Source organism: Gordionus sp. m RMFG-2023, chromosome 3, assembly GCF_954871325.1.
Source record: "Gordionus sp. m RMFG-2023 chromosome 3, tfGorSpeb1-WG-v2, whole genome shotgun sequence".
NCBI lineage: Eukaryota > Metazoa > Nematomorpha > Gordioida > Chordodea > Parachordodidae > Gordionus > Gordionus sp. m RMFG-2023.
In genome coordinates this window covers 17,351,876-17,375,283 of record NC_088777.1, presented here as the reverse complement: position 1 = coordinate 17,375,283, position 23,408 = coordinate 17,351,876, and the positions used below count along the sequence as shown (strand labels likewise).

At 26.2% G+C, this 23,408-nt stretch overlaps 1 protein-coding gene across 1 annotated transcript; it reads right to left on the bottom strand.

The window, feature by feature from the left end:
- Positions 1-1,242: 1,242 nt before the first annotated feature.
- On the bottom strand, positions 1,243-23,106 carry LOC135926772 (CD109 antigen-like). Its single transcript, XM_065462704.1, has 24 exons — positions 23,070-23,106; positions 21,914-22,040; positions 19,822-20,017; positions 19,377-19,530; positions 19,062-19,184; positions 18,066-18,270; positions 17,256-17,432; positions 17,021-17,195; positions 11,381-11,608; positions 11,231-11,335; positions 10,627-10,729; positions 10,212-10,288; positions 7,889-8,235; positions 4,513-4,627; positions 4,356-4,469; positions 3,969-4,172; positions 3,754-3,892; positions 3,287-3,708; positions 2,884-3,154; positions 2,624-2,835; positions 2,337-2,561; positions 2,199-2,293; positions 2,012-2,150; positions 1,243-1,416 (listed from the first exon to the last, which is right to left on the bottom strand). Exons 1-24 carry the CDS (start codon positions 23,104-23,106, stop codon positions 1,243-1,245), a joined length of 4,164 nt encoding a protein of 1,387 aa, XP_065318776.1.
- Between the last annotated feature and the right edge of the window lie 302 nt (positions 23,107-23,408).

Below are 23,408 nucleotides of genomic sequence, written 5' to 3'. Positions count from 1 at the left end.
ATAAAACATAAATCTTGAAAATTAAAAGAAAGCTTTAATTTTATAAAAATGATCTATATCTTATTTGGAAGTAAAATGAGAAAATTAAATAATTATGTTGGCTTAGGAGTGTTGAAATTGAAATAAAATTTTACTAATTAATTTATAAATTTTATTGTAAATAAATTTTGACTTATTAAATAATGGAATATTAACTCGTTTATTTTTAATAGTTTTTTGGATACAACTCATGAAGTACAGTGCAGACAATGTGTTATAAAAGTATGTGGCCTAAGCCTTATAACTAATGTTACAAATTTTGATGGAAATTAGATATCTACAAAAGTAGGCCGACCCGGCTCGTACCCGGCCCGGGGCCTAATATTTTTTTAAGAAAATCCGGGCCAGGTCGGGTCGGGTTTTAGAAATTTTTTAAAATATATCTAAAATCAATTTTATGTTGAATTTTTTATGAAAAATAAAAATATGTGATTTCATTTATAGAAAGTAGAAGCCAAATAACATATGTATATCGTTTATTTTGAGTAATTATAAAAATTAATTTTTTTTTTTTAAAATTAATAATTTATTTCAAAAGTAGATGGCACTACACATTTTAATTTATATTATATATTGAAATAAATATCAATAATTTTAACAATTTTAAATAAATTATTGGTAAAATTTAAAAATTCTGTATATTTTCTTTATTATAATGTAATATAATGGATTAACGGTACCCTATTACAATTAACTTGTAAAAAAGGCAAACTTAAATGACTTCAAATGAATTATCTTTTTTCCTCAATATAGCCTTGAAAATCAATATGAATGCATAATTTAGCTGAATTATAAGCCGATAAATACGGTTATGACTATTTATTCATAGCAGTGATATAGCTAGCACATATCCATTTAGCCACACCAGTAGTATGTTAAAAAAAATAAATTGTTACAGTGTATACTCAAAATAAGCTTCTCCAAATTGGAAATATTTTAAAAGCGCTCAAAATAAAATAAATTGAATACCTACCAAGCTTTTGCCTCTCCCTAACGACACTGCAGATTCACATAAAAGCAATACCAAAAACATGTTATTTATTCAAAATTTAAAATAATAATAACATTTTTTAAATAAATTGTTAATTTATTGCCTAATAATATCATTAGTGAAATTTTAATGGTAAATATATCATTAATTAAATTATAAAATACAAGAACGCATTAATTTTAAATGACACCATTATAATTTAAAAATATATGTCAATTTTGATCAATTGAGATTAACTTTGAAGGTTTATTAGATTTCGGAGTAATGTAACCTATTTTATATATATCTGGCTGGTAATAATCAGATATTTTGACAAAGGCCGGTTTTATATCCATTATGTTATACAACTTTGTCATAGTTATTCTTAAGCATACAGATTTACCGATCTAAAATAAATAAAATGTTTTAAGGTTATTCTAAATAATGTTTAATATCAATAAATAGGAGTTAAACTTATTACTTGTCATTAGTTTTCCTATAAATATGATTATTCTAAGTCACTCCATTTCCTAAAAACTTAAATCTTATATCAATAAATCATCTAATTTTATATTAGTTGATTATTAATAGTTAAAGAGCTTAAAACTAAATATGGTTCCAACTTCTGAATATTATTTTTAAATATCTGCTTCTATTTTCAGTTTTTAATGTTTTTTTTTAAAAAAAAGTTCCCGTTTTTCGATTTAATTCAATTCAAATTTTTTGGGTTCTGCTTACTGATCCAAGTCATGTTAAATAAGTAATGAAGAGAAAAATTTAAACGCTAAATAAAACCTCTATAATGTATCACAAAATTTAGAAAATATACAAAAAATTAATTGTATTTTTCTTAGAATCAGTTTGGCGTTCCTAAAATATTTTTTTTTAAAAATAGGAGTTCCGATTTTTGGATTTGTACCTGCTGTTTCCTGTTTTAAAACAAACTATAAAATTTCAAATAAATTACAGAAAATTTCTTACATTATTAAAATAAAGGTCAACTTTTGTTCCACCATTTTCCAATTCAAAATATTTGAATTCAGTGAGATTAATAGCCGAAATACTTTCTCGATCGATGACATACCCACTCAAGGCATTTACCTCTAATATTGCCATATTACTTGTGCCATTTAATATGTAGCTTAAAGGTAAATATCAATTATTTAAATGAATATGTTATATTAGCAACCTTGTGCAAATATCAACGAATTTATCTATCGTCACGATATTTAAACTAAAACCAATGCCGCTTTTATTTTCTGGAATATTATACGACCAAGAAAACTGTTAGTTATGTAATAATAAAAGTTGTGATATGATAACAAACCTGAATAATAGCAGATCCTACCCCTTTAGATATAACGTTAATATTTTCTTCCATAGTTTTCAGTTGAAATGTATGGAGTACGAGAGAATTTTGTTGGTTAACACTTACTTTATACATCAGTGAGTGCATTAGAATTGAATAAAACTCTATTATCAAATCTAGCTTTGTGTTTAAGTTGAGAATTTTTGCAAATTCTGTAATAGCTGACAATGCAGCTATTGTATCCTTTTAGTGTAAAAGTAGATTACAAAACCGATAAGTAATTGTCCAAAAATATTCTTAAATACCTGTGTTGAAGAGTAACCACCTATTGAATTTCTTTGTGATAAAAGCCATTTTAAAACAGGTATTCCTTCTTCGATATTCTTATTGAGAGCTAAGGTCAGAAGCACGTAACTCGTCTGTTCAAAATCCAATGATATTGGAATGTATTCACATATCTTGTTATCACTTTCACACGATTTTAATTTGTCAGTATTAATCCAATACGTCATCTCCTCTGTAAATAAAAATAATTCATGTTAGTCATCAGTTGTTGATAACATACTTTCTCTCATCTCGAGACCCTTTAATTGTTTTAAGGATTTTTGCGCAATTTCTTTATTGTTCTTGGAAAGATATAGCGCATAACATAAAATCGCTAAATCATAGGTATTTATGGTCTCAATAGAATCTTTAATCATTCTTACCATGTATGTTTCTGCTTTGGATAAAATATTTTTTATATCGACACCAAGCTTAGTATCATATATATTGTAGGCTTCTTTAATAGCTATGTACACAAAAGCTGTTAAGGCAATATTTCCTGATGTTCCACCCTAAGAATATTAAATTTATAAAATAAAATATCATGCTAAATTTATCTTTGAATAATATTATTCATTTTTTTAGATATCAACAAAGTTCTTAAATCAAATTGCATTTCCTTGTTAGCATTTATATCAAATAACCTGCATAGCCTTATGAATAACAGTTCCTGTTTCTTTGAAAGAACCATCATCCAATTGATTTGATGACAAAAACTTTAAGATTTTGTGAAATATAGCTTGCTCGATATATATAATGTCGATAGATTTAGCTTGTACAAAACTTTTTAACACAAAAGCCGATAACCACACACTTCCCTTCGGATCTGAATTTCCAAATGCACTAAAAGATCCATCGTTTCTCTGATAACTCAATTGCTGCTGATAACCCGCCTTAGTATATTTTACAATTTTATCCTGAGTCTCGGATGTCAACAATTGTTTTGTTTTAAGATAAATATATATGTATATATTGGGAGCAAAGTTTAGCATATTTTGTTCCCCGCAACCACTAGGTAAACGAATTAAGTTACCAATATTTGTTAAAGACGGTCCAATGATATCACCTTTAATAATTATACCAATGTAAAATTATAGTATATTCTTTTAACCTATTACAGATATTTCCATCAATTGTGATCCCGGTATCATATTACTTTTATCCCATTGAAAAGAAAATTTTTTGTCTAAAGCGGGTAAAGAATTTAAAACCAAATATGGTTTATTAAAATAAAGAGTTTGACCCTCCGCCTGAATTATATCATAAGATATAAAAAAAATCATACAAATAATGCTAATTTTAAAGAAAGTAAAATATTTATTATACCTTAACTAATAAATATTTTCGTATCGTATCGCTTAATGTTTTAGTAGCGGCGTTAACTTTTATTTCTATGTTACCAACTTTCAAAGGACGTATCTCGAAATATACACTGATTCCAGATTTTTTTTTGACTGACACTGTTTGCAATTCTTTGTGTACACCATCAATGAGAGCAAAACTTTTATCATTAATTAAACTCACATTTGCCTTTATAGTTATAAATTGTTATATTCTATTACTTTTTAATATTTTTATATAATATTAAATTTTTCATAAGGTTATTAAAATTCATTTCTTTAATTCAACTAAAATATTCTAAACTCCTTTTAAATTTATGTAACTTTGTATATAAGAAATTTTAAAATCTCTAAAATTTAATTTTTTTATTACTATAAGATCTGTATTATGATAGTTATACACTACGACATTTAGTTTAAGTGTTTCACCACGGATAACGCTGTAAGGGAGATTGACTGAGACGAAAAATTTTAATGCCACACGTATCTACAATAAAATTACAATGTAAAGTATTCAATGATACACATACGTTAAATGCATTTTCTGTAATTGCTAAACCTTTTTGGTTGTTTAGTGAAAAGGCCGTCGCAATCCAAGTTGTCATAGTGTCCGGAATTTTGAATGAAACCTTTATCGATGAAGAACTTTATCAAAACGAATTAATAAGTAAATTAAATAAGATACTTCTTTCTTTCTTCCTTTCTTTCTTTCCTTCCTTCCTTCCTTCCTTCCTTCCTTCCTTCCTTCCTTCCTTCCTTCCTTCCTTCCTTCCTTCCTTCCTTCCTTCCTTCCTTCCTTCCTTCCTTCCTTCCTTCCTTCCTTCCTTCCTTCCTTCCTTCCTTCCTTCCTTCCTTCCTTCCTTCCTTCCTTCCTTCCTTCCTTCCTTCCTTCCTTCCTTCCTTCCTTCCTTCCTTCCTTCCTTCCTTCCTTCCTTCCTTCCTTCCTTCCTTCCTTCCTTCTTTCCTTCCTTCCTTCCTTCCAAAATAAATTTAAAATTAATCACGTAGTGTTGAAATCAGACCAAATCCAGGTTTCAGGAAAATATTTCCTGATTTTCACCAAATTTAATGTCGAACTACCCATTTCATCGTTATTTCCAGCCATATTCATAGAGGGCATGACAAAATTTTCCATGTGACCCCCAAAAGATGCCTTGCTTAATCCTTAGAGAAATATTAACCACAAAAAAGTCACGTTTAAATTTTATAAATTTTCAATGTTAACTTAATTTTTCTTATACAAATAATATATTTTATTTATTCTCTATGCGACATTGCCAAAAATTTAATTATTAATAAATTAATAATGATAATATATAATTACTGAGAGAATTTATATTCGGAATTGCACTCATTTTAAACGACAATATATCGGTAAAGGTTATCAATCCCGCTTGCTTTAAAAATATATAAGATTTATGATGATCATGATATATAATCTAGCCATTTACATTATAAGATATTTTAATATTAGGCACACAACTAACATGATATTATAATTTATAAAAATAAATTTATTTAGATAACCTATATTGAGAGATCTATTATGGTATAGATCTGACTATCTTATGTTTTTATTTTAATATATTCTCGGTTTATGGTTTTAGTGTTCCATATATTCATTTTTCAAGTTTTACAGGGGACATTATTAAAAATTTACTTATCGTATTTTCAATAGCGAAAGATATCACTTGCAGAAATGTTCAGGACAAAAAGACACCGGACAAAAATATTCCAATTTTAAAAAAATTTAAATGCTTAAAAGGAGATCATTTTTAATATTAATCTTATTAATAATAATTGTGGTATCTTTGTCAGGTATCTTTTTATCGGTAGATAATTTTGTCCGGGGTATTTTATCAAGGTTTCTTTGTCCAGAACATTTCTGTCCTTGATTCTATGGAAAAACACTAAAAATTTTTATTATGCTCTAAGTGACAGGTAATCAACTTATCATAGACTAACTTGTTATATATTTTTAAATGTAATATGTTAAATACAACCACCAGAATTATAAAAGAATCTAGGACTGTCATTATATCTAAAAAATTACATGAACATGGAACATTATAATAATATAAAAATAAACTAAAACCAAATGGAAAATATAGATTAAAAAATGTCATTTTTTTGAAATGAATCACATGATTTTATCTTCTATATTCTAGATAGGTATAAAACTTTGAAATACAATAATAGTTTGAAAATTAACTCATTGGATAAAAATAATGTAAATTTTAAAAGAAGTTGCGCTTAAATTTTTACTGTTCATATTTTACTAGTTGATAGCCCGTTAAGAATGACGGGAATTAATGTTCTTAAATATTGGATATTAAACTTGGACCTTATAGTAAAATTTAGTAGAAAAAGAGGTAAATTTGTAAATCATACCTCATAAAATATTCGTAATTTCTGATTTAAATATTGGGAAAAATATTAATACCCGCCTTTCTCGAAGGGCATAATTATAACTAATAACACCAGAGCTCCCGTTAGTCAGCATTGCTGTTCGTTCCCCACCGCGTGAAGGTGGGAGATGGGTTTTAGGGGAGCAAAGAATGAATAAAAGAAGGTAGAAATATAGGAAAAAGAGACAAAAATATGAAAAATAATAATTTACAACCATATACTATAAGCGCGGAATTAACACCGCGTGTCGGTATCGGTTCTAAATCGCTAAACGATAAATAGCCAAAAAAAGGGATGTTCCCGATTTTGTTACCAGTAAAAATCCTATTAATGTTTTATTTAAAAAATGAAGATCCAAACCGTAGCAAAAAACATAAATAAATTACTTAAGTATAAGAAAATTAAGTATTACTAAATTTGTAGTGTCTGTTTAATAATATAATTTGTAAGATATAAATTTGTATTAAGTATTTAAATATAACGATGTTTTATTGCCATTTAAAATATTTATTAAATTTCTAAAATGCTTTCTTAAAATTTCACATATAGATATGTAATATATTCGTATATTAAGTATTTAATATAACTATTGAAGAAATTTTTTATTGCCATTTAAAATACTTAATAAATTTGTAAAACGTTTTCTTAATAATTTAATAGAGCTTAATAATCCAATGAAAAAAAATAAATATTGATTAAATTTAGTTAATTTTAAAAAATCAAATATAAATAAAGATTTTTATAACAAAATATAAAGCTTAAAGGGGCTGAACGGTAAGAACGTTTGCCTTACGGGAAGAACGTTTGCTTTTGAAATTAAGGCGCGAGTTCGAACCCCTAGAGATAATAAAAGCCTTCGATTTATTTAACATTAATAAAGAAAAAATAAAAATTAACGTTATAAAGATAGGAAAACGTTCATTTCTTGAATACGGCTATTATATATATAGATATGCAAACTAATTAATTGATTGATTGAAATAAAACACTATAATCTTCATTCGAGATATTCATATTAGTGATCTGCGGGCCTAATTTTTCAAGCCCAGCCCGGCCCGAAATTTTTTTAAAAAGTTTTGCCGGCCCGTTAAAAAATTTACCGACCCAGCCCGGCCCGAATTTATTTAAATATAGAAATTAAATTTTATAATTACTCAAAATAAAAGACATATGTTATATGTCGTTTAGTTTCAATAAATAAAATCAAATATTTTTATTTTAAATAAAAAATTCAATATAAAATTGATAAATTTAGATATATAAAAATTTCCAAGGTCCGACCCGGCCCAAAATTTTTTTTAAAATATTAGGCTCGGCCCGAACCTAATTATTTTAAATAGAATTAGGCCCGAGTCCGGCCCGGCCCAAAGCCCGTTCCGACCGGACCCGGTACGGGCCGGACTTAACTTTGCAGATCTCTAATTCATATGCTAATAAAAAGAAACCTGAAATATGTAATAGGAATTTGTTATCCGATTATAGTAGATGGGCATATACCTCATCGCGCCAGCAATACGTTGCTTATCATTAATTTTTATTTGGTCTTCTATTCTATTTGATTTTGAAATATGTGCGGGATCAAGCGCCTCCTCTATTGGCCTTCTAAAAGGAACACTACTATATGGGAAGCCATTATAGCTATAAGAATTTATTTCTTGAACTATCCTTTGTTGGGTCAAATCATTGTTTTCGGCCAAAAGAAAAACGCTTTTATCTATAGCTGAAAGGCAGACTATTGAATTAGGTGTAGTTGTCACGTAAATATTTAACATTGAGTCTGGACTTCTCTCTACAGTTATATTTTTTAGGATTTTGGTTTTTTCTGGTTTGTCCGATAAGATTATCTTTTATTTGTAAAGGATATAAGAAACGTTTAATTCTATTAAGGTCAGGGTTGGAAAAGCATTGACCGGTCGAATATGATTAAAATCCTGATATGATATTTTTGTGATTGAATATACCACATGATTATTGTCATGCTGATGGAATAAAATAACATCATTAAAAATTTATACTATGTACCCTGCCTTAATAAAGATACCTTAACAAATCTGACCTCTAATCTTAAAAAAAATAGTAGATGGGAACCTCCTACTCAACTAAGGTGACAATATTTGGACATGTATATCCCACATTTTTATTCTATTATGACAAACTCTGGCCAATCAATTAAAAAGAAAGAAAACAATATATTAAAAATGTTTTGCAAATAAGATAAACCAAACCAAAAATTAAAACATTTTATAAAATGTCGCAACAAACTTCAAATTTGAAAGAGCTCTAAAAGCATTCGTCGTTGATGAAATTATTTATAGTAAATACCCAAGAGAAATAATAATTTACTTTGATCCAGGTAAAAAATAGATAATATTCATAATAGTATATTATTTAATCGTGCTATGGTTCCAATATCTTCCCACAAGTAAAATTATACTTGGAAAATTTTTTTAAAAATCTCAATACCTACAACTACCCATCCTACTTAAATGAATAATCAATTTGATAAAACTTGTGATATAATAAAGGAACTGATAAGCAAAATATGTGGGGTGTAGTAGAATTTATAAACATTAATGTATCGTGTTAAGTAGGTGGAAAGGACTTTGCCCACCTTGCCATTTAAAGGATGTGGATATTCAGTATAAGGTGATATTAATACAAAATACCTAAATCAATTTGAAACTTTATAGGAAAATTGGTTAGAATTTATGATTAATTAAAGATATAAGAAAATTATACTAATTCAGTTAAGTGCTTGCCCGAGGCATGGCCCTACGGGTATTTGTAAGAGGCCGCAAGAAAAATTGCCATATTTATGGTGATAAAATAATTAGAAGAAAAAGTATTTTTTTTAAATGTTTTTTAAAATTTTATATTTTTTGAGTTATACCTGCGCCGAAAAAAACTTTTCAGAACGCAGACTAATCAAAACTAATTTAAGATCGATTACGACACAAAAAAAGTTTACTGATTGTTATCAATAGAGAATGACATTGCAAAAAATTCGAATGTTGAAATTTAATAGAAAATTTTGCAAATAAAAGCCAGTATGAAAAAATCTTTTACATATATATTTGATTTTAAATATGAAATTACTATATTGTTGGTTTTTTATAAAAAAAAGATAAGTCGTTCTTTAAATTTATAATCTCTTGATGTGTCCAAAAACCTGATATTTCATAGAAAAGTTTGAAAAAATGAATGAAAAATATAACTCCCACGTTTCTCTTCTTTTCTTCCCACGATAAATAAAATTGAAAACAAATTTTACTATAAAAAGGCATAAAATTGTTAAATGTGATAATATAATTTATTCTTAAGTCAATGTACTAGTTTTACATTTTTAATCGTTTACATACCTGCTACAGAGCATTGGTACGACACTCATTTTTAACCAGCACCATGAACGCTACGAAATAAATTATTCAATTCAACCCTCTAAGGCCGTCCTCAAATTAAGCGATTTTTAAAATAATTAGTAAATATTACTGAATTAAACACAGAATAATCAATTCTGGAAATTCAGAATAATATATAAAACAAATTACCCCTTTATTAATTTTGCTATTTTTAAAAAAAATCATCAAAGATCAATATCTAAATATTCTTATGTTGATATTCCTATTGTTTAAAATAAATTTTAATAAAATATAATTAAGTTAATTAATGTTTTTAACAGTACGTTTTTATATATAATTTCAGTACCAAGCATACCGATGTTAATAGGCCGGTACCTGGAGGTCTTTGGATATAAAAAAGACTAAGTAATGATGATGTTGTACCCAAAAACATATATATTTTTTTAATATTGTAAGAAAACCTTATTTTCTGAGAAATCTTGAATAATTAGATCAATCGAGTCTGCAGCAATCGCCTTAGATTTTGTGATGATATATCCTAATAGTTTTGAATAAGGGCACATTTCATGTTTTATCTTCAGTATTATTTGGTTATTTAAACCGATCTTGTCTAGGTTTATTATTTCGACAATGTTGCCTCTTGATAATACTAACAAAATAATTCGATCATAGTTTATTGAAGTGGTTAAAATATTGACTTTTACTGCATCTCCTATCTAGTTGTTATATTATAATAAGTTGTATATATAAAATTTTTGATGTTTAAAATAATAAACTTTTTAATAATATAGTAATTTGGATTAAGAGAGATATGAATATGATTTAATTTATAAATTTATCAAAATTAATTTTCGCTATTTTGAGATAAGAAAAAACCCCGATTTAATGTTCCCTTTAACTTTTTCTCACTTTTACTGTTTAAATTTCTGGTCCTATAAGTCTTAGGCTGAGAGTATACTAGAGCTTTCGAGGGCATAATCTTAAAAGATAAAATGGCATATTCAAAATTTTAGATAATTTTGAGTATTTGTACCATTAAAAGTTATTGTAACAATTCTATATTTTAAAGTTTAGCATTATATAAAGTAATATTTATAAGCTTTTAGCTAATGGATAGAAACATAGCAATTATTTTATAAACCATTCTCTTAAGGCAAAACATTATTCTTTATAATGCTCTAGTATGGTCTTAGATTTATATAATTAAAATATAGTATTAGTTTAAAATTTCAAATTTATGTTTCCTTAAGTCGGGGTTTTAATTTATTTAAAAAACTAAAAGGTCCTTAGAGACCTTCTTGAATAAATTTCTTACACTCCGTTATAAACGGTCAGAAAAGCAATAAAGTTAAAAGACAGGAAGTCAAAGACGCAACAGTTCTTCCTATCTTTTAAAATCGTAATTTTGACCGTTTAAACGCAACAAAAGATAAGTATGCTACTGGTTTCTCTTGTGAATATAGAATAACATCATTCAAACTTTTATCGGTTTCTCCTCTATTTTCAGTATCATGTATATATTGGAGGGTTCGTGGAAAGCTGTAATAACGTAGGAAAACACTTTATTAGTGTTCTTGAATCTTGCCTAAATAATTTTTCTTAAATATTTTATAAATTATACTATACATACATTTATGGATATAGATGCAATATCATTGTTATCATTAGTTTCATTGATGAGTATATTTTTCACACCGTTAAGAGGTATTTTTATGGAAAAGGAATCGTTCTTAGATGGTGTATTCTTTACATATGCGTTATAGTAATATGCGCTATTATAATTGATTATTTTAAATAGCTCTATCTCTTTTGGGTCATTGTTTGTCAATGGCTTTTCATCTAGTCTACTAACAGTAACCTTTTGTTTTTTTTAGTATTAGTGTTGATATAATGTAAAAGTTAATATAATAATAATTCAGTATATTCTATAATGGGCCTATCGAATATGAATCGAATAATAAAATATTCTTATTCGATGCTTTTGAACCAATTAAATAATTTAATATTCGTAATTATACCAATCGATCAAAAATAGTATATTTTACTATTCTCGCGAATAGCAATTATTCAAATTGTTTAAATAAATGGAATACAAATAATTCAATATTCAATTCATATTCGTTTTTGAATAGATCTACTCTATAATAGAGCTGATATGAAGATATAATCTATATAAGAGACATACACAGTAGAGGTGGGCGCGGGCCGTGAAATTACGCGTGACCCATCGTGTCACGGTGGGTCACGGCGTGAGTGTGAATAAATTTTAAATTCCAAGGCGTGATTGGGCGTGACGGGCCTTCCCAAAATGTTCCCCGGGCGTGATCGGGCGTGAACATAAATTTCCCGTGAATCACGGAAATTTTAATTTTTAAAATTGTTTTTTTATAAATATAAATTTGCAATTTTATAATTATAAATTTGCAATTTTTTAATATGATACATTTTCTTATTTAATTTAGTTCTTTTCTAAAAAAGAATAATTTATGAAAACTAAAAATCTTCTGCATTTTATAAACAACATCCAGTATCATTTTGTTAGTCCTATTTTCTTTTTATGTTTAGGTGTTTTTTATCACGAGACTTTATGCTAAATTTTGCTTAAACTTTTTACAAAAAAGTCAGTTATATTTTATTAGTAAAAATCTTCAATCTTTAAATGCAACAGAAAGTGAAGGATTTTAAAGATAGCCCAAGAGATAAATGTTGGTGTTACATATGGATAACAAAATATAAAAGTTGTAAACCGGAAAACTCTCATGAATATTATAGGTCCAAAAATATACCATAAAATAAAATTTAAGATTAATAGCATGATCAATAATAATTACTTGTCCATAATCACTGATATTTGACGGATGACTATAAAAATCTAATTTTTTTAACCATTACAGGACATATTATCATTAAGGATTTTAAATTAAATACATTTGTTTTGGCCACAAGGGCAATGGATGAAAAAAAAGTCAAAATTAAAAGTGTAGTCAATTCAATTTTAGGACAGAAGTAGAAAATTACTTAAATAAATGTATAGTTGTGAGTGATAACGGAGCAAATCTTATAAGTGCATTCAAAGATGACGAAACGCTAGCATGTATATGCCATATACTAAATAATATTATGCATTATATTTTTGACAATTGTTTAACTGAAATAACCTTATAATAAATGGTGTAAAAAAAATAGTACAATATTTCAAAAAATCTACAGCTAATATAAAACTAAGCCACACCCTTAAACAAGATGTGATAGCGAGAATAACGAGATGGAACTCTGTATATATCATGATACAGAGTTTCTTAAAATCATATTCTGAAATACAGGTGTACTTGTTTAGCAAGCAAAAATTAAATAGATTAGCCACAATTGATATCAGTACCATACGCGAGTTAGATAAATTTTTACCAATATTTAAAGAATGCTCGGATAATCTGAGAGCAGATTCTCGTCCCACAATAAATAAAGTTTTTCAATGGAAACAAAAAATACAGAACAAGATTTCTTTTAAAAAATTATTATGTAGCCACTACATAAGGTAGGCTTAATTCTAGATCCGAATTTCAAAAGACTTAAGTTTTTAATAGAAGAAGAAAATGATATATATAAAACAATCATAAAAATGCTAAATGATATAAAATTAGATGATATGCATAAGTCGATGACAACTATCATTTATAACTTTCCTAACTTATCCTAAACTCATAAAAAACCGTATATTCTAAATGGTCAAACCAACTATCACTTTCCTAATTCATCCTACACTCATAGAAGACCGTATTTTCTTAAAAAAATTTAGAGAATTTCTAGATGATTCTGATGAAGCATCAACATTAACGATAAAAGCTCTGAGGATGAACTTAAAAGATTCAAGATAAATAACGACAATATTTTGAAGTTTTGGAGGCAGGAATATTCATTTCCTTTTTTGAGAAAATTATCGAGTAAAATTTGGTCAGCTGCAAGTTCGGCTTCTAGTGAAAAGTTATTTTCTGTAGTCAATCTCTTATTAGAGGAAAGGCGTACACAATTGAAATAAAAAAAGATGGACATTCTTCTTTTTCTAAATAAATTTCGATTTATAGATTATATTTTTTTTTTGTTATTAATATGGATTATGAAATTAGAGAAATAATAGAATGAATTCAAAAAAGTGTAAAATTATAGCAATAGTTTGAAAAATTTAAAAACACCGTGAAGTTTCGGGCGTGACGCAAAATATTGCTTGTCGTGAGTGGGCAGGTCGGGTCGAAAATTTTTTAATGGTAAGCGTGAATGGGCGTGAATTTTTTTTATAGCCATCGTGAGCGGGCGGGTCGTGAATGAAAAATTAGTCCCGCTCCCACCTCTAATACACAGGTCAAAATTTAGGCCCAGTCTGCTTCCCAATCTGAAAAAAATATTTTATTTTCAAACCCAGCTCTGATTTTTTTTTTAATTTCTAGCCCTTGTGCGGGATTTTCAAAATTTTGTTATTTTAAATAATCTTGATTGTGATTTGCTAATTTTTTCAACAGGAAATTGAAATTATGAACATTAAATGAATATTAAACGCTTTCCTACATTTCCAATTGATTGATAATATAATGGAAAATATTTTGAAATCTATCCCGGCACGAATTTTTAATTCTTTAAGCCCAGACAAGTCCGGAGTTGTAATTTTTTTTAACTGATATAAACATTTTAGCGAATAACGCAGATCAATAAAACTTATAAATTATAAGATTAAATTATTATTTCATCATTATTGATAATTATTATCTTCATATGGTTCTCCATTTATATTTTTCCTAGGAATCTTTGATACTAGAGCCACATATATATTAATATAATATATTCTTCCTAATTTTTCATGGATATAAAGATAAACGATACTACAAAAAAGAAACACGTTACCTTTACTCGTTTCGTCTGAAAAAAGAAACACGTTACCGTTACTTGTTACCTTTTTGGAACTTGCGTTACTGACTATTCAAAAAAGTAACGGGTTACTGGTTACTTAAAAATTAAATATTATATATAAAAAAAAATATTTTAATATAAATAAAAATATAAAAATAATAAATAAGGTAAGATCTTTTGATAAATAAAATTTTCATATATATGATTATAATATCAAACAAAAGTAACATAATAAGAATTTTTAGGCAATCATTAATAGCCAATTGTAGAGTATGAGCTGCACATCTAATGCAAATTATATTTATGGGGAATCTATTAATAAATTTACATAATAAATTACTATTACCTACTCTAGAAAATTTATGATATCAATCTCTAAATAAAATGGTAGTCCAGGAATAAAGTTGAAAAAAAAAACGCGAAGTAAAAATAAATGATTCCACAAAAAAAAGTTAATAAAATTGAAAAAATTTTATATTAAAAATTTTTTTTATGATACCTAGAACCCTTGGACCCTCCACTTAAAAAGGGTCTAGGTTCGGGTTCTGGTACAGCCAAAATACGAGGGTTTGGGAGGGTTCAGGGTCCGGGTTCACATCTGTTTTATAATACCTATGATTTAATATTCTAATATTAAAGTAATGTTTAAAATAATAAATTAATTCCTATGATTTAATATTCTAATATTAAAGTAATGTTTAAAATAATAAATTAATTCATCTTTTTACCTTCATATGCTTTTTTAATTTTAAACTGCTGAACATTGAGGTTGAAATATTTGCTTTGGGACATAATTTATATTTACAAAGTGTAGACTTTATACCCTTATTTTTCTTTATTAGTGTAAAATATGTTTTTAGTAGAGCCAGGGAAGGGTTAAATCATCTTGATCTATAGAATAAGTACTATGGATCTTGATATATAAAATAGAATAATAATATTATTATTAACATTTACTTTGAATTTTGATTGAATATTAACTAGATTAACATTCGACGGAAAATTTAATAACGAGTATTTAAAATAAAAATGAAGGAATGGTAGTTGATATGAATTAAAAAAACTGGGCTTAAATTATTTACATTAAAAAATAAATAAAGGTATTTATATAGTTCAATAAAATAGGTTTTTCTTTTTTTAATATTTTTTAAGAAAAAAAAAATTAAAGTAACGAGTAACGTTTTGTTTTACCGTTAATCAAAAAAAAAGAAACGCGTTACCCCGTTACTCGTTACCGCTAAAAGAAGGTAACAAATGGCGTTCCTTTTCTTCAAAAAAAGTAACGACATTAGTAACGACGTTACTTTTGACGTTACTTTACAGCACTAAAAGATATAAGCAAAAATCATGGTTTTATCTAATAATTTATACGTAATATTTTAAAAATTGTCATATTTACCGTAATAATTTGTTCATGTAAAATTTTTTTACCTTTGCTCAATCTGTTTTAATATTTTAAAAATTTTAATTAAGTGGGTGGTGGGAAAATCAAAAGTCTTTATATTTCATAATATTATTTATTGTTTGTTAACTAAAAAATTCGGTAAGTAAGATAACCAGAGATTTTAATACAAATCATTTAATAGTTAAAGATATTTCGGAAAAACATATTGAAGATAATTTAAACACTATAAATATTTCTGAAGGAGAATAGCCCATGCCAGTATAAAATATTATGACTTGATAATCGATGTTTTTTCTTCAGAAATATTATCTGGATGGATTTCTGTTTTCAAATATTTTTTTTTAAACTCTATACTCGACATAATAAATGATGAGTAAAAAAATCTCAGATTACATAAATTAATTCTTTCCAACAAACTTTATAAATTTACACTCATGTATTATATAGTGTATGCTAAATATTGTTTTAATTACTCGTTCATATTCTAAAATTGTTATGATAGGAAAAATAATAATTTTTCTAAAGCCATCATAAATATTATTCAATTTTTACTACCTTTCTTTTTTTTGTTAGTTTTCACCATATATTATTAAGTTTTTATGCTTTCGTTTTAGATTTTTGAAAAAGATTTATTAAATTAAACTTATTTTTCTAGAAAATTATTGTTTATAATTATACTTATTTATTCGTTGCTGGAAGAGAGGAGATTGGTGAGGGAAGGTTCGCTTATTATTATTATTTATAAAACTTTCCAATTTTTAATGGGAGGGAATTCCCCCCCCCCCCTCTTTCACCATCTTAGGAGTTTAGATATTTAGTTAGTATATTCCTCTCGATTGGATAGGTGACCCTTATTGAAAATGTCTGGTACAGGCTTTGAGATTATTGTTTTAATGCAAAATTTGACAATTTATAGGATAACATTTATACTAATATATGATTTAGTGAATACAAAATATTGTGTACTTTCAAGTGGTAGGGTAACCCGCTTTTATAATAAGGCGATCCCGAAAAGGTTATTTGATATGGAAATGTATAAATATTAATTATTTGAGATGTCATTCTTCGCATCTGAGTCAGATTATCTACGAATTCCAAGCTCAAGTTGAAAGGTCTACCATATTCAAAATTCGAATGATCGCTAAAAAAGAATGTTTGATTAATATTTTTAAAAAAAAAAAATGTTCCTATTTAAATTTACATGAAATTTTCTCCTTTAAATTCTAAACTAAGCTCGAAAGTTGTGATTCCATTGTTAGAATTTAACGTAATGACCCTCTCGGGATAATTTGTTTTTTGATGAAAGTTATCGTAATTGCCATATAAGTCTTTCAATGATATAGTAGCTTGGCCCAGCACATTACCCCCATATGTATATCTATGTTAATAAATCAATGATTTGATTTAAGATGATATTTGAAAAAAGCTATAAATTGTGAAATACAGAAAATTTTTGTCACTTGAACTGTTATTTTTATATGAATCCAACCCTGCATCATATTCATTATGGTTCAGATTCATGCTTTAAAATATAGTTAAACTTGCAAATTTATAAATATGATTCTTTGCAGTATTCTAAATCATAAACTTATACAAATAATTTAAACATAAAAAAAATAAGAATATTTATATTAATGGTTATGATTATTAATTTTAAAAAAAATGAAATAATGATGACTTTTTTTAAAAAAAATAAAATTTAATTTATTAAAGCGTATTAATTAATATAATTTAAATTCAGTATTCACATCTTTTAATATAAAAAAAATATTATGAAAAGTGAGTGTTATTAGAAAAGGATTAAAATAAATTCGAGTTCAAAGTCTTTAAAAAAGAAACATTATGATTTTTAATATAATATACAAATAATAATATTTAATAAATATTTTTTTAAATGTATTTAATATAAACCACTAATTTCATTTTTAATATTTCTTTATGACAAAAATTCTTTTGAAAATTGAGTAAATTCATCTTGATATGGAAAATAATAAATTGAAAAAAAATTAACTTGGCCTCAAAAGATCCCTTTACAACGATTTTATTATCCTTCAGAGTTTCATAGGTCGGCACATTAAGAATAACATCATACAATGGTAATATATATTCCTCAACATTAAGAATTTTGGATTCTGATATTTTTCCTATATCACACCGTAATGTCCATAATCCTTGAGTAGTTTTTTCCGTTAGCTGAAAGGATCCAGTGAATAAACCTAACCAAGGGCAAAATTGTATATTAAAATAATCCAGTTTTGATTTATGAATAATATAATGTTTTATTATGTTTCTGATACCTTTAGTATTTACTAATTTTAAAATTATATAATGTAGCAAAATATATAACAATATTTATGAAATTTAAGAATTAAAGATTATAAATAAATTTTAGTAATTTTTTATAGTATATATTTATAAAAACGCACTATCTCTATCGCTATTTATATAAAGTAGTGTGCTATTATCTATGCTACAAAGTAGCATAAGGTAAACATTTTTAAAATTACCCCATTTTAGCATTCAAACAAATTTCTAAAATTGAAATATTTTTAGTCAACGGGAATTTTTCTCGAGTGTCTTTATACCCCTGTTTTGTCCGGGTCGGTCCATAACATTTTTATTTTCGTGATTCCATTAAATATTAAAATGATTGCACCAAAAATTATACTACAATGTGATATTTATTTACTGAAAAAAACTTACAATTTTTCAAAAAATTTAGGCTTAATAAATTTATTTTTTCTTTTAACATTTTTTTTAAAATTGATGTCTAAAAATAAGTTTCCTAACACTAAACCCTATCTACAGGAACGCTAGATGTAAATGAGACATTCTAATTAATAAACAGTAATTATAAATTTGGAAAATTATTTGTAAAGATAATAATTGATATTTATTTATATTGTTTATTTTCCTTCAATTCCAATTTTAAAAGTAACTAATATTTTTTGCAAAAATGAGTTAGTTACACTACATTACTTTAACAACACTACATAATATTGTAAACCTTTATATAGGTTTCTGCCCATCCATTGCATTAGGCGATTGTTTTTGGGATCCAAAATCACTACATCAATTTTTCTGTCAACTGGTTTTAATTTAGAATCGACCACAATCATTCTGAAATTAACTTTTAGGTAAAAAAAAACAATATTTATATTATTAGCTAAAAGAATTAAAGTTAAATTATCAATTCCCTGAAAATAAAACATTCAAGTCACATAGAACTAAATATAGAATACAAACCCAATTTTAGTTAAAAAAATATACCCCCCCCCCCCTCCCTTAATAGAAAAAAATTAGTTATGCCTATATTAAAAACTTTTATCTGAAGGTTTATAGATATTTTTGTCAGTTTGTATAAAAATAGATATTTCTTTTCTATTAAATCCAATGTTGATCTCCTCCTTTAAAGATTGTATATCTGGAGACATTACCGATAACAAATAACTACCCTCTTTCAACATTGTAGGAATCTGTAAATATTTATATAAATGTCAACTTTATAAAATATTAAGACAATATTCAATTCATAATCTTAAATTTAATTAGAAATTTAAAAATATTAGGGATGGAAAGATGTGTGGATAGTAAACCCCCTAAATCAAAAATATAATCAATTTGACAGATTTTATTGAATAAAAGAACTCCATAAAAAATTTGAAAATTAATAAATAATATTTTAGCCCAATAAAATATCTTCGTAAATAAAATTAAGATGATACATTCCTGAATAAGAAAATAATTGGAAGATATTATTTAAAAACCTGTATTGATAATTCCTTAGATTTCCCGGGCGGAAAATCGCCAAAATTTTTGGCAATAATTTCTATAGGCGTAACATCATCTTTGATTATTTTCGCTTCAATTCTTACTAAAGCTTTGATATTTGCCAATATATTGATGGATAATTTATATAATTCTCCGGATCGTATATTATTCGGTGCATTGATAAAATATGTACTAAAGCAAATAAAAATTATATTGTAATTTTTTTTTATAACTTATTGCAATATATTATCGATAATTCAAATCCGAGTATAGAGGTTATCAAAAATAACAGCATTGTGTGTTAAAAGTATAAATATGAAAGAAATATATTTATAGAACTATTGTTTTCGAAATTAATTATAAAACATTTGAGAAAACACTTTAGCATTTTATAGTCAACATAAAGATTTGTATATAACTTGAGCTAATATTTTTCTCGAAAAAGCCTTGATTTGCAATAATTTTTCATCTAATTTTAGCATTGGCTCATATAAAATACTTAAGGTTCTTTTTTTAGTAATTCAAATTAAAGAAACTACGAAAGTCAATTTTTTAATTACTTCGTATCATCCCCCCTCGTTTGCTTTATTCTCCAAACTTAAAATATGGATGGATTATGGCAACATAAATTTATCCAGTGTCTACATGGCCGGGGTGGGTAGGAGACAAATGCCTACCAAATATATTAGAATTTTTGGGGGTAGGTATTAATTTTGGGGGTTGATATTAATTTTTGGGGGTAGGCATTAATTTTTTGGGGGTAAGTATTTATTTTTGAGGGGTAGTCTATCACTTGATTCATATTCTTTTTGAATCCCATAACTTATAGATATGATGTTGTTGATCTTATTCTGACAAATGAATTAAAAAGTGATCTGTTTATTAACAAATAATAAAAATCAATAAATTTTTTCTTTCTGAATTTTAAGCCTCTTTATTTATTTATTTAGCAATCTCACACGAAAATATTAATATTATGCTTATTTGATAATTTTCTAAAAGTATAGAGGTTAATAATATATATTATATTTTAAATAATAAAATTCAGTTCCTATATATCAATCAGTTAAGGATATAATAAATCATTTAAAATTTTAACAAAATACTTTAAATATTATTATTAAAAATAAGATTTTCATTAGGTAAACAAATTTTAACTATATTCTTTATTTAATAATTAGCAAACATCTAAATTTCAGATTATATTTTCTTCTCATTTAATGATCAATCCCAGTGGAGAGACCCAAGCATCTCTTCCTTCAATTTTTTTAAAATATTTTTTACGCATCTCTTTTTTTACAAATAAAAAATATGACTAAAATTTAAAATATATATATAATATTTTTTATAGCATGTCAAAAATAATCATTTCCATACTGTCATCTTACCTAGAGCGCGTCGATCAGAAAGTATAATCTATAATCAAATAATCGTTCAATAGAACTTGAGAACAATGCAATATTAAATTTAATATATATTTTTTATATAGAAAAATCATCAAAAATTTTCATTTGATTATTTTTAGATTTATAATAATAAAAGATTTTAAATATTACTATTTATTCCAAAAAAATCATCTCTTTTTTGATGTGTCTAAAATTACAATAGTAATAGTTAAAATAAAAATTATGTAGGGGATAAGTGGCATAAATGGCCATCCTTGCTGACTGGCTAGGTCAACATCCTTTAACTTTTTATCTATTTCACTAAAATTGTTTAAAATCTGAAAATACTTAATTCAATAAGTATTTTTTAGCATGTTTTTATAAAATTTATTAATAGATGTGGTTAATTTTAAACACGTTTAACATCCAGGTAATAATTTATAAAATATTGAGTCTGATGATAAAATGAAAATTTAATATTAATTATTTATTGTAATATAGTTCTTGATTAATATCTTATATGTTTGAACTGAGCAAAAAATATTTTCAAATAAACTCATTTTGCACAAAAACTATTAAAGATACAGCTTGATTCAAATTTTATTTTAATATTTAAAGATTGGGCTCTACAAATTGATATTAAATTTGTTTTATATTACTTTCATCTCGTTGATGCTACTAGTAGTCTTATTTGTGATAAAACCTTCGGTATACCATAAATTTATACCCTATGTTAATTTTTTTATCGAGATTAAAATATTTTCCGAGATCAGGAAAAGAAAATTCCATATCATTATCATTTTCCAGGGAAATTACTTTGTCGATAGGATCTATACCAAATTTTTTCAATATTTCAAAATGAAATTATATTAAATAAAAAGAATATGATTATAGAATTAATTATAAATATATTTCAATAATTTTATGTGTATTCACTACTTTCTATATTAGTAGCGAGCTACTTCTATAGCTATTAAAGCTACCGCTACTGAAAAAACGTGCTATATTACTTTAACGACACTGATTATAACCAACAAAAAATTAATGGGGTTTAGCCTAAATAGGCCTGAAAGGATGTAAACAAAATTTTGTAGTCAGATTATAAATTGTAGCTAAATATAAGATTCTTTTTATCAAAATCACTATAGCATAGGGGTTTAGCGAATATGGCGGCCGAAGGTAGTGTAATTTTTTTAGGGGGTAAGATTTTTTAGGGGGGTTTACCTCCATAAAATTTTCTGCCATGTAGACACTTTATCATTGTACTTTGCTGTAAGTATTTAATTGAGAGATCTAGACAGACCCACAACTCAGCCCTCCCCCCCCTGAACCCCGGAGCATTGCCTAAAATGATATTCGTTTTATAATCCTGTCCCAGTAGGACCTAAAAATAAAAGAAATACACCCGGACCGGTTTGCTGATCGGGCTTTCTGGCAGTGCAGGGGTATGAACGCAGAACGTTTTTTGCGATTCCTCAGCCAATAATAAATTAACAGACCCACAATTTATTATTTCATTTCCATATTAAGAAAATAAAGTTTGAGGCCAAACTTTTACATGTTAAAATAATAGGAAAATAGTAATGGATAATGATTAAAGTATGACGTTCGTAGTTATTACCGAAAAATACTTGCTTGCCTCTATACCAAATAACAATTTTTTCTCCTGCAATTAACTCTAAAGAAATATTTAAGATTCTATAATTTTATTCAATTTGTTTTGCGCAATTTAAATGTAAAAAGATATTATAATTCGTTAAATTTTTATACACGAGCTTGCTACATCCCTGTCTCTGATAGCAATAAAATTCTTCAGTAAAAGTTAAGGGATTTTATTAAAAAGAAATTGTGTTTATTACCCTTTACTTGCCGTAATCTACCTTTAAATTGATTCATTATCTATATTATAATTTTCCGATGGCCTCACTACGTCATGTCATCGCTACGTATTTATTTATTTTTATTAATTTTTTTTATTTTTATAAAAGCAAGACTCAAATAAAAAGCAACTATTATATCCTGGTAAATAATATTTATAATTTATAAAAAATTTTATTTATTTACTTTTTTTATAGGTGAAATATTTTGTGAAGAAAATCCAAGAAAGCAAGACTCAAATAAAAAGCAACTACTGGTAAATAATATTTTTAATTTATGATATCAAAAATTAAATATCATTCAATTATTAATTCAACCCA

Excerpts from the sequence above, each read along its gene's own strand:
- LOC135926772 (XM_065462704.1), bottom strand. The coding sequence starts at position 23,106 with ATGAATCAATTTAAAGGTAGATTACGGCAAGTAAAGG. Across the intron at positions 19,531-19,821 it reads CTAAGGAATTATCAATACAG|ATTCCTACAATGTTGAAAGA; the intron begins GTTTTTAAATAA and ends AAATATTTACAG. Across the intron at positions 2,562-2,623 it reads GTGGTTACTCTTCAACACAG|GATACAATAGCTGCATTGTC; the intron begins GTATTTAAGAAT and ends TTACACTAAAAG.